The 12,753-nt window shown below is 55.2% G+C and overlaps 1 protein-coding gene across 1 annotated transcript in view; it reads right to left on the bottom strand.

Moving 5' to 3' along the window:
• KLF13 (Kruppel like factor 13) overlaps positions 1-12,206 on the bottom strand; it is a 45,341-nt gene extending 33,135 nt beyond the window's left edge. The window contains 1 exon segment of the mRNA XM_030317551.1: positions 11,167-12,206. Coding sequence (XP_030173411.1) covers positions 11,167-11,758 — 592 coding nt within the window. The 5' untranslated portion in view covers positions 11,759-12,206.
• Between the last annotated feature and the right edge of the window lie 547 nt (positions 12,207-12,753).

The following is a 12,753-nucleotide window of genomic DNA, read 5'->3' as shown; positions in this document are numbered from 1 at the left end:
CCTTGTACCAAGACGTAAAACTAGTTCACACCTTGGCCTCCCAGGAGAATCTGGCATCGGGTGAAAAGAGCACTGCTTAGGCTCAGAAAGACTTACAGGTCTCTCAGAGGACTTCTGGAAGCTCCAATTATGGGGATCTGAACACCCCAAGATAAGAGAGGCATCGCCCCCAAATTTTCCATGGAACATAATCAACCTCAAAACCAGTACAATCTTGGTGTGGTGTTTACATGAGTGCTCCCAGGGCCTGGACCCTCGCCAGCTGGCACGGCTGTCGGCAGTGGGGGCCCTTTGTGCCACCCCCACCCTGCCTCGCCAGGGCCTTGCCATAGTCTAAAAGAAAAAGTCGATGAATCACTGGAAGAAATGTTCTTCCTATGAAGGGAATATAAATGTTTATTAAGAAATTATAGGAACCAGGTCAGTCATTTTGGTATCTTAGTCACTCCAGCTAATTAAAGAAAAAATCAAAACAGAACGCCATCCCAGAAACTTGAGACAATGAGAACTTCTCTTGCCACAAGCACTTTGAGCCCCAGCTCCGCCAGTTGCCAAGGTGACCCACTGTTTACCTCTCATTGTGTAGGAGGCTGACAGCCCACCAGGCTACCTCCCAGGGAAGAGCTGCCAGGGCATCCCCAGAGGGTGCAAGGAGGAAGCCACAGCCACCCCACAGGGTCTCCCAGGCTGAGCCTGGGCTACAGCACAAAGGAGAGGTATCTTCACTGGTTCTCCTCAAGTTCCTGGGGCCCTACTCCCCCAGTACACCCTCCTGCCTTAGTCCTGTGGGCTGGAAACCCCTGACAGCAAGTTAAAAATGTGCTTAGTCCTGGGGTGCAAGGAGGGAGAGGAGAGGAGAGGGGGAAGGGGAGGGGGAGGAAAAAGAGGAGGAAGGGAAAGGAGGAGGGGGAGAAAACGGAGAGGAGAGGGAAGGGGGTAAGCAGAAGGGGGGGAAGGAGGGGGGAAGGGAAGGGAGGAAAGGAAAGGAGCAAGAGAAGGGGGAGGTGGGCGGGGAACAGTAGGAAAGGGGAGAAAGGAGGAGAGGAGGGGAAGCAAGGAGCAGGAGGTGGTGGTGGAGTATGAGAAGTGAGGGCACACCAGGTTGCACACTCGGCTGGGTAGGCAAAGAGCTTCCATGCACCTGGCCTCATCCAGGCCTCCATACCAGACTGTCTGCCCCAGTGAAAAAGGTCAAGGGCAGAATGGCCTGAGAAGGAGAACTCCACCAGGGACCTGGACTGCACACCCTCCAGCTTGGCTCCTGGGTCCCCACCCTATCCAGCACATACTACTCCCTCCTTCTCTGCTCTTGCAAGGCCCTGGCTTTGAGGTGATACAGCCCCACTGGGGTTCATGAAGAAGAAACCATCCCTGCTGCAGCCTGTACCACCTGGCCAGATACCTTGTGACTGGCTTACTTCCAAAGGAACAATCTCCTGAGCTTTGGGGGCAGCTGACAGTGCATGTGCACGCGCGCGCGCGCACACACACACACACACACACACACACACAGGCACACACATAAATATCTGTCTTCTGAGGCCATGGTGCAGTACTGAATGTGGGACAGGAGGGCCTGAGTGTAGGAAGGAGTCTCAGCTCAGATTCAAGGAGACCAGTGAGATCAGGGAAAGGGAAATGAAAGTGGAAGTTTTTCAAAGGCTAAAGTTAGTACACTTCAGAATGAGGCAACCCATCCAAAGCAAAATGCTAACATGTAACACCCACCAACCATCAAGGAAGAACAGCTTCAAATCAGAACCTAGAAGAAGCTGAGGCTGGATTTCCTTTGAGACCCAAAGACCTAACAGCAACTCAAGACAATGACCTTTGTGCTCACCACCAGGACAGCGTAAGGCCTCCGATGGCAGACCCTAGCCCCACCCCAACAGAGAGGGCATGGCATAAAATTCTGATACTACATCTCCTCAGGATAAAAGACAGCATCCTGCAAAGCCCCTGGACCCTCCTCTTCACCCCAGAGGCCTATGGCCAATCAGCAAAGTAATTTTAGAAAGCAGGACATGCCATGCAAGCAGCCAAAAAGATGCACTCTGGAAAAGACTAGGAAACCTTGGGAAACTGCCCTTAACACACAGGGCTGCAAGCAGGAGTCCCTTCTGGGTCCCCACAGGCTGCTATGAGGGGCCGCCTCCTCCACCACACCATTCAGAGACAAAAATGGCAACTGATGAATAAGCACAAGGAAATCCAGAATGTGAAGCCACTGGAAGGAGCAGGCAAGATCTCCATGATGGGATGGAGAGGACCAGTGCATGGTGTCTCCAGGGCCCAGGTCCCCACCTACCCCACCACCCGCCATTCAGTATTCCCGGACCACGGAGGGGTGTGGGGAGAGACATGGGGACCACAATGAATAGTGGACAAACCAGATGTGGCCAGTCAAGGGAATGAGGCCAACAGGCAGGAAGGCAGGGAAGCAGACAGCAGAATGTAAACTAAGACAACAGACTGCTAAGTAGCCAGATTGTCCATCACTTGTTACAAGGGCAACTATGTAATTAAAAAAAATAAATTAACATTTATTATTTCTCCTTCAATGAAAATACATTTGAGTTTGTTACCGGTAAGATGTCTGAGGTGCACCCATGGTGCCAACCCCCAGTTCCCAGACCCTTCCCTTAATCCCAGACATGGTCTTGAACAACTAGCCCAGCCAATGGCCCAGGTCAAACACCACTCTGTGCCAAGGACACACCTGGGCGCCTAGGCCCCTACTTCTCTCTCCTAAAGGGCTGAGCTCTAAGGCTCAAGTATGTCTCTTCTGTTTCCTCTCTTTCCCAACACTTCCTTGCAAAAACCTCTATTCTTGATCTGCCATTAACTAACTTCTACCTCTAGCCCCAAACCAAGTTCCCTTTATCCTTTGTGTGTGTGTGTGTGAGCAAGCATTTATACCATAAAAGAGAGTTAAAGACAAGTGAAAAAGTCAGAGAGAAAGTGTACAGGGTCCTACACATACTCAAGGAGAATGACATCAGTCCTACTAACACAAGAGTGTCAGAAGGCCCCAATTTAGGCCCTTGACCACCAGCCAAGCTGTCTAGCCATCGCCTTGCTGATACCCCTCCACGTCGATGTGGTGGTCCTGGGTAGGGAGCAGGAAGCCCCCTGAGCTCCTCTAAGCCCACTTCATCCTCTCCCCATTCCCAAGCTTCCTTCCAACTGGCCCCATGTTTGCAGGAGACAGCCATGTGCCAGAACTCCACCTTCAGAAGCTCCTGGGACAGGAGCCCAACAAAGGTACTGAACCATGTGCTCTCTGGTGAGTGATTTTTAATTTGGGCCCCTATTTCTTGCAAAGCTGTTCCATGATGTTCCCTGGGCTCTAGCTCCAAGGAGATGAGCTTATACCCTGTGCTCAGGGGACCATGGGTCACCCACCCACGCAGGAAGGCCACACCCCTGTGGCAGCAGCACAGGGACATTTAATCTGAGGCATCAAGCCTCAGTGCTTTTCCAAACAGGTCACCTTGGGACAGACTGGCCAATCGCCACGGAGTGTGGCCAAGTTCCTGGTTAGCAAGTATTTTTGTGTGATGAACTTCAAAAAAGAAAAACAATAAACAGACGCCCCCACCCCCAACACACACACCCCAAAATAAAAACCTGTACCCTCTGTTCTGTTTGTCCAGGATGATGTTAGTTAAAACTATGGACTGGTCAAGGCTGCTCCCCCGACCATGCACACGATGTCCAACAGCAAATGGGATAATGTCCAGGCCCTGGGGCAGAAGGGGAACAGGAGCTGAATGGAAGGCACACCAGTGCCAGGGCACACTAAAAGGGGCAAGGGGGATAGCAGGGCAGATGACCAACCTCTTTACCACAGCCTAGTTTCAGCTGAGGGGACTCCATGCCTCCAAGAAGGCTGACTGGCACAGGGCTGATCCACAGATGTTGGAAGACGGGATTGAGATCAAACTGAGTAAATGAACCAGAATCACAGGTCCCATGTAAACATGTTCCGGGCTTGGATGCAACATCAAACCAGAGAGCACATTTACGTGTGTGTAAGTGTAGCCAAATGACAGAGCTTTTGGTTGGGTGAAGATTTCTCTGTCTTACATCAAGTGCCTAGTGTCAAGTCACTGTCAAAAGAGTAAAAAATTAGCATTTGAGTCTCCATTATATTGACCTAGAACAGGGGAAGGCCTTCCAGGCTCAGGGTCCCCCCCAGGGGCCATGGCAGCCAAACCCCCACCACCCCCATCCTAGTCCCATCACAGCAGTCACTTCTCAACTGCCAAGCTGGAGACAACACTTCAAAGTTTATTTCCATTTTGATGGGAAGTTGACTTCTCAAGAAAATGACCCCACTTGGCACTATGAAAGGGAAGTAAAACAGGCTTGGGTGTGTGAACTTAGATCAATATTTATTTTCTTCTGGAAAGCATGTAGAGACCCACCAAGATCCTAAGGGTATCACTGGCTGCAGGCCAACGCTGCCCACCCCCCCCAGGCCTGGGGGATGGGTCACCTGTGGCCACAGAGCCAGGGTGAGCTAACTAAAAAAAAGGCTATAAGTACCATCTGGAAAGACTTTCATTCAAAATAAAATCAGGGCGTGTTGTTTGTTTGGGAAGGGAGCTCCTAAGACTAGGCTGAGCTGTCCTTTGACTATAAAAGGACTTCCAACAGCAGGACCCAGAAATGCCAGCACTTGTCCAGTCAATGGACTTGTCCAGTCGGAAGATGAAACAGAAACCTACCAGGTGGACCAGACAGAAGGGGGCTGAACAGAGATGGGCAGACACTGCACCTGCACCAACACAGCACCTGGCTGTACATGCAGGACCAGCAGCACCCTAACCCTCCAAAAACCCAGTCTCGGAGTGTCACCCTACCTACCAGTTACTTATTATCAGGAGGACTGTGTCCCTTTATAGTGAAGAGACCTGGCAGACGCCACTTTAACCACGTATGTGATCCAGCAATCAGACAACCTGACCACACGAGCCCCCACTGTGGTGCGTGCAAGTGCCCAACATTATATGACCTGTGTCGTATTTCCCACCAAAAACTGTTTATGCTAAATCTAATCAGGGGGAAGCAATCTGACAAATCCAGACTGTGGGATGTTCCACAAGACAACTAATCTGGATCCCTAAAATGCCAATACAACAAAAGGCCAAGACTGTCCCAGACTAAAGGAAACTAAAAAGACATGCCAACCATACACAATGTGTGATGAACTGGATTCCAGACCCTACATGGGACATCTTGGCGATCATTAGGAGAAGTGAATATGGACTGTATGTTACATAATATGTACTATTTAAAGAGAGAGGAGAGATAGGCAAGGGAGAAAATACAGTAGATAAAGGGAAAAAAGGGATAAAAATAAAAGGGTGACAAATATTTAACTGAGGAGTCTAGAGGAACGTATGAGCGTTCACTGTATTACTCCCTTAACATTTCACAATAAGAATTTGTGAGGGAAGCAGTGTGCTTGGGACAGGAAGACTTCTAAATACCAGGAGGCACCTGCCCTCCCCTGGAACACAGGTCCAGGCAGGAAGAGCAGCCAGGCACAGCGGGCAGACCCAAACTCAGAAGTGTGGCTGCCCAGGCACAAACCTCAGCTCCCCCTTCATTTGCTGTGTGACTGTGGGCATATTTCTTAATCCATCTGGGCCTTGGCATCATTATTTGAGGACTAGTAATAACAACAGTACCTATTTCATAGGGTCCTGTGAAGATTAAAAAGCTTATGAGAAATGAATGCAAACAGAACAATGCCTGTCCCTAGCAAGCAGCCTGCTATTAGATACAACAGAGAGCTGAGTGTATCACCCCTGAAGTTTTCATTTCAAAAATGAGTTTAACTGCTTTCTTAAAGCATAAACCAGACACACTTTAATAGTGCCCTGATATGTCAAGACCGCTGTTACAAACGTCAGTTATTATAGAATGCAGGCCTAGGGGACTACTGAGGAGGACTACAGGCCCCTCCACAAACAGCGCCACATTCGTTCCAGCACAGTGTGGCTGGGTTGGGTTTCTTGAGTTATAGATTTAGATACACGTGCATACACACACATATACATATTAATAACTTGTTGGCTTATTTCCTTCCTTGGTTGTAGCTGCTATCTTATCTCCCCTTTCCCCTTTTAACTTGCTACATCTAGGAACCTAACGACCAACTCAATTCAGAATAAGGTCAAAGCAAACAGGCCCTTACAGTGTTGGGGCTGTCATGAGCTCATTTCAGTGAGCAGACTTCACAGTGCCAACTCTGAAGGGGCGGGGCTGTCTTCCAGATTTGAAGCCTTGCACATGGTACCTCTGGTTAAGTCAAGGGTGGTCCTGTCAGATTGCTCACACAGGAAGGGCTCCAGCCCTCTTTTAGCCAGGGGAGGGACAGTTTCAAAAGGCATCACATCAGTCCCTCCCCCAGTGCCAACAAGCCAGGAGGCACTTCAGAGTGCGAGGGCACAGCTGACTGCTGCAGGGGTTGAGCCCTTACCCAGGCTAGGCTGCAGGGTAAGCCAAGTAAAGATGGCAGGAGAGGGACACCTGGGTGGCTCAGCAGGTTAAGTGTCCCGACTTTGGCTCAGGTCATGATCTCACGGTTTGTGAGTTCAAACCCCACATCAGGGTCTCTGCTGTCAGCACAGAGCCTGTTTCGGATCCTCTGTCTCCCTCTCTCTCTCTGCCCCTCCCCCCTCAGTTCTCGTTCTCTTTCTCTCTCTCTCAAAATAAGTAAATAAAATTAAAAAAAAAAAAAAAAAAAAAAAAAAATGGCAGCAGGAGAGCTGGTCTGAGCCGTGAGAGAGTAATGGTGGTTTTAGGGTTGTTTTAAATGTTCTCAATATGATGATCTCACATGTGCAAAAGAAGAACTGGAAGAAGTAAAAAAAAAAAAAAAAGTCAGCAACACAGCAGGAACTTCAGTACTGGGGAGACCAAGACCTCCATCTATTTCCTTTAAAAACATAATGTGCTATTTCCTTTAAAAACATAACATGTCTTTTAAGTTAACATGGTAACTCCACAATGCATGTAAATGCTGTCTACACTACTATGAATAACACTGCCAGGTCTCAATCCTACAGAAATGTCAGCTCCTCTGCACCAACACACACACTGGATTCTACTGCCACAGGCATGAAACGATAAAAAATGAGAAGGCAACATAACTATCCTTTCAAGATAAAGGCTAAACAAGTTGTGGTACAGTCACACAGCCACACCTGGGAATACCATGCAGCCCAGATAAAGAACGAAGGTGCCTTATTAAATAAGCACACAGAAAAAAAGCCTGTGGTAGAATATATTTGCTAGGATCCTACATGTATAGTTTTCAGATGTCTGTGTGGATGCACACGCATGCATACATGCAAATCCACTAAAAGGGTCTGTAAAGGGAGACACCAACAGGAGGTGATAGTGGTTAGCCAGAGGAAGAGAAGGCTGGCACATTCTGTCTACACACTTCTGCATTGTTTGAAGTTTCACAACTGGCCCACTGGCAGCCTGGGACTATGAGGGAGACGGGACGGGACCCACCAGCGTGGATGTGTCCCGAACAAAGTGCTGGCCCTCTGCCAGCATGGCTTTGCCCTGGGTGAAGGAGATCCCCGCCACTCACTCCCTGACAGGCTGCCTGTCCAAGGCAGCTGCACCAGGAACCACCTTCGAGGGGTACATGGGAGGAATGTGGTTAGAAACCAGGCTCTATAGCCAGAGTTTGTGTTGGGGGAGGGGACCTAAATACCCTGAATACCCTGCCCCAATAATCTCACTCATGATCAAATCCCTTGTTCGGTGGCTAAACTTCAAACTAACCCCACCCAAATTATTACAGGAAATGGCTGAGAATGCAATCTTAACTCTACCTCCACCTCCAAAAAGAGGGCCAGGTGACCAGGCATGTCTCTGGATGTCTGCAGGAGGGAGGGGCTGTACACAACACAGTGCCCCCCTTTCCAGCAAGGCCCCCAGAGCTGCTGAAATGGGCCCAGCTCATACAGCATGCAATTGGATTTTTAGCTCCCAGTGCTGCAGGGAAAACAGGGCACAGAGACATTCTGAAAATGATTCTTTGCAGGAACAAATAGGTAGGAATGTATTCAAGGCATCTCTGCCAAGAAAGACTGAGTGGCCATTACTGCTGGGGACCCGCCAAGCCCCACCACTCCAGACAACAAGCAGGAATCTCCTGGCTGGCTCAGGTGGAGATCTGCCCTCAGAAGGCCAGAGGCCTTTCCTTCTCAAAGTCCTTGAATATTCACATCAAAGCCCTTCAGCCTCCAAGAAAACATGTTCCTGGTCTTGCTACTCCCCAAGGCAAGACTTAGCAAATTCCCAGATCTGGGCTGGAAATTCTGATTACCTAAATAATAAGTGCCTTAGGGGAAAAAAAAAAAAAAAAAGGCAGCTTGGGTTGCAAAAATGTGAGTGTCTTTGTTTGATCACGTGTTTGCTTAACATCAACAATTACCTAAATGTGACAGGGTAATCAGTCCTCAGGACACTGCCACACAACTAAGCAGGCCAGGCAGCTCTGGGAGATCGCAGCAGTCAGGGAAGTCCAGGTCTCCCCAGAGTCAAGGCTGAGGCTTGTACTTCCCAAAGGGTTCTCAAACACACAGCCTCATTTCCCACAGACCTTCCAAGTGGTCAGGCGAGACATGACCAAGCTGCAGGGAGGTCTGGGGACCCGTCCTTGGTCACAGAGCTAGACAGAGCAAGTTGTGAACTGCTTTCTTGGCTAAAGTGATTTTGATATTCACCCTCTGCCATGAAATTGCTGCAGGTGGGTGGGTTGGGGGGTGGGGGGTTGCTCCTAGTGGAGTAGAGGGCCTGGTATGACCTGAACCATTGTCGGCAGAGACCCCCCCAGAAAGCTGCTGGAAGCACACAAACCAAACCACAGCTATCTCAGAACCGGGGGCTGCTGCTCAGGTCTTCCCAGGGTAGCCTGGCCCCTTGGTCACCCACTGTGGCCTGTGGGCTACCCTTGTCTCCTCTACGAACACCAGTTAATTATGTTCTGCACACTTGGGGGCAGGCTGGAAATGGGCTCCCTAGTCATGCCCTCCACCAGAAGCTGAACCAGACTCCCTCCAGAGGTGAGTTCTTGGTTCATAATCAGATTCACCTGGGGCACCACTTAAACTGTAGTGTTTGGCTGAAGGTCAGTATTTGGGACCTGGAAATCTACATCTCCTCCAGAGGTAGGGCCTCATGTTTCTGCACACAGGGACGGCAAGCCCCGTTCCCTGCTCTTAGACACAGCACACTACAGTCAGAGTGTTGGTTCCATCCTCTTCTGCTTGCTTCGGGTTTCAGAGCACCCCCAGAGAGGCTGGGTTCCACCCCACTGCGGGAGACCCGAGTTCTCATTGCCTCGGAGCAATCATCTAGCCAAGGGGCCCACTCAGGAACACTACAGCCTGGATCAGGGGGCAAGCAAACCCAGACGCTATCCTCCAGCTAAGGCCCCCATCCAAGCCTGCCCGGTCCGTGACAGCGAGCCCCGGCCCTCAACCAGCCCCTCCACAATTCTCGAAGCCGACTAGCCGAGTGGAAAGCCACCGTGAAACAGGATGCAGAGAGTCTCCTATCCTTAAATTACCTGCTCAGTACTGGCCTCGCCCCCGCATGGAGGTCCTCGAGCCACGCCCCATGCACTGCCCCCGCCCCCGTAATCTGGGTGCTACAGGATCCGAACGTAGTTTGGCCCCTCCTCCACGGCCACACCCACCCTGGCAGTAAGGTTCCCAGTCTGAACCAACACCCCTACACTAACCCCACCCCCTATCTCGGTCCACACACCCTAAATTCCGACTGAGAATGAGTAGAATGGCCCCGCCTTCACCCTCGACCCCACCACCGGCCGAGCTATCTGAGGCGGCCACAGCAAGGGACCAAAACGGCGGGGGCAGCTTCTGAGGTAAAGGTTTGTCTGAGATCCGCTGGCCTTGACACCTGCAGACCTGGAGACAGCTCAGTTCCAAATTTACCAGGAGACGGGGGTCCTTCAGCTCCAGGGTCTTCAGGACTGCAGTTTTTAGCTAGCTTCCGAACTATTGTACAAATGTGAAGTCTAAATCTTTGGTAACAAGGTAACAGTATATTTATACGGGTTTTTTAACCTGCTCCAAATGCGAAAGAATTAAGTGTACCAGAAGACTTAAAGTGAGCCCAGAGGAAATACACAATTTTTTAAGCCAAACTGAAAGAGAAAGGTTACCATCCCTTAAAACATTGTTCCCACCTTTGTGTTTAAAAAAAGAAAAACAACTACGAGGTCCCTGGTCCGCTAAGGCCGCCCGTCCCGGTACTGGTGCCGCCCGCACGCATCCGGCACCCGGCAGGTGAGAGCAGGGCCGGGAAGAGGGAGGCGCACACGGCCGGCAGTGAACAGGGCGCTCCTTTCTGGAGAAAGCGCCCCCAGGCCGAGGAGCCCCCTCGGGTCGGGCGCGCCCCCGCCGGCCGGATGGGCGGGGCTCCCACAAAGAGCCTCCGGCGGGGAACCGGGGCCGCCACCCGCGTCGGCCGCCGCTGGCTCTGGTTTGGACAAATTAAACCTTAGAGCGCTGGAAAAATTACAGGAAGAGGAGAGTGAAGAATGTGCCGAGTGGCTGGAGGGAGCCCTGTCCCCGCGTGAACTTCGCCCGCCGCTCGCCCGGGCCGAGCCGGGCGGGTCCCTCCCATCCCGAGCGCGCGCCCGGCCGGCGAGGGAGGGGCCGGCAGGGGAGGGGCCGGGCGAGGGCACCCCGCCTCCCCCGCGGCCCCGGGGCGCCCCCACCGCCTGTCTCCCAGAGCAGCACGCGCGGCCCCCACCCAGCTCGCCCGCACCTGCTCGCGCCGCCCCCCGGCCTCGGCGGGGTCTACGCCCGCAGCCCAGATGACGACATCCGCCCCCGCGGCCCCGCCCGAGAGTGCCCGGGGAGGGGGCGTGCCCGGCGGGGGCGCGGTCGCCGGGCGGGCGCCGGCTCCCAGCTCCCGGACCCGCCTCGCTCGGCGCGCGGGGCCGACCGCGGGACAGTGTGGCGGGGGGGGAAGGGGCGAGGCCCCGACCGTTCCCGGCCCCACCGCCCCTCGCGCCCGGCCGGCGGCTCCGGGGGCGTGGCCCGGTGGCTTGCGCTGTCCCCGTCCGCGCGCTCTGGGCGCCCGGGCGGCCCTACTGACCTGTGTGAGTTCTCAGGTGCGCCTTGAGGTGCGAGGATTTCCCGTAAACTTTCTCGCAGCCCGCGTAGTGGCACTTGTGCTTTCTCTGCGGGGATTCGAGGTCGGCGCGACTTCGGCCCCGCCGGCCCCTTTGTCTGAGGCCGGGTTCGCCGCTCCCCGCGGGCCCTGGCTCCCGCTCGGGCTCCAGCCCCGCCTCGAGCTCGGCCTCGGGCTCGCTCCACGCGGGGCTGAGGGGCGCGGCCGCCGCACCTTCGCCGCCGGGGCAGGCGGGCTCGGGGGCGGGTGGCGGCGCAGGCGGCAGGCGGCAGGGGGTCCTCGCCTTCCGGGCCGCGGCGCCCTCTCTGCGCTCCGCCGGGGCGGGCGCCGGCGCTTGCTGGTTGAGGTCCGCCAGGATCCGCGCCACCACGAAGAGCGAGGCGCTGTCCTTGCCGTCGCGGCGCTCCTCGACGCGGGGCAGCGTGGCGGAGACAGCGGCGGCCGCGCCTTCGGGTCCGGGCTCCGGCCCTTCCCGCGGCCCGTGCACAACCGCGCGGCTCGACATGGACACGAGGCACTCGGCGGCGAAGTGGTCCACATAGGCGGCGGCTGCCATGCTGCGGTCTCCGGCCGGCGGGCCGGCGGCACTGCTGGTCGCTGCGAGTCGTCAGCGGCGCATCCGCACCCACGGCCTCCGGAGAGCGGGCGGGGGGCGGGGGCGCGGCGCGCCCTCTCCGCGGGCTGGGCTAGGCGCGCAGCCGCCTCTGCCGTCACCCGCGCGGCTCCGCGTCCGCGAGGCGCCCGCCCGGCCGGGCACCAAAGAGTGAGCGCATGGGGGGCGCGGGCCCGTGGGGTCCCCGCGCGGCGTCAGAGGCGGCCTGTCCTAAGGATGCCGAGCAGCGACGTTAGTGACTGTCTCGCCAAGTCGCGGCCGCAGCCTCGCCGCGCATTGTGGCAGGCGGGACAGCCGCCGTGCGCGCCGCGGCTCGGTGTGGGCGGCCCGGCCCCGGGGGTGGGCGGGGCCGGGGCCACATCTGGACCCGACGTCAGCCCCCAGCCACATCCTGGCGGCGCAGGTTACAGGCGGCGGCGGCCGCGAGGAACTGCGCGCGCGGAGGGGGCGGGGATCCCAGAGCGCGCACCGTCAGGATACAGCGGTCGCGCGCCCGCGCCTGGGGAGGGGGCGTGGCCTAGGGCAGGGGCGGACGCCGTTGGTTCGTAGGTAGGCGGCCGGACCAATCCGGGCCGCAAGAAGGACCGGCCCGGCCTCGGGGCCTGCCCTCGCCAATGGGCGTGCTCTCTTGGCCGGCGGGAGGAGGAGCGGAAATTTGAGCCGGGAGCTGGGCACGCTGACGCAGGACGTCCGAGGGCGGCGGGCCGGGGCGTGGCTGCGCGGGGGCCGCTCTCCACCCCCACCCCCAAGCAGCGGGGAGCCCGCGGGGGCATTTTCCTGCCAGGGCTTCTGTGTGGTGGCGGCCTGGAACCCCGGGGTGAAAGTGAGCCCTCGGTAGGGCGTCCCTTTGTCCCTCCATCCCTGCCTGTGAGGGGCACCAGGGATGGGTGCGCCTCGGCGAGGCTTGCCTCCGCTTCTCTTCCAGAGCGACGTTTGCA

The sequence above is a fragment of the Lynx canadensis genome, chromosome B3 (genome assembly GCF_007474595.2).
Source record: "Lynx canadensis isolate LIC74 chromosome B3, mLynCan4.pri.v2, whole genome shotgun sequence".
Lineage (NCBI taxonomy): Eukaryota > Metazoa > Chordata > Mammalia > Carnivora > Felidae > Lynx > Lynx canadensis.
The sequence above is the reverse complement of the archived record's forward strand: the minus strand, read 5'-3'. Positions and strand labels throughout refer to the sequence as shown.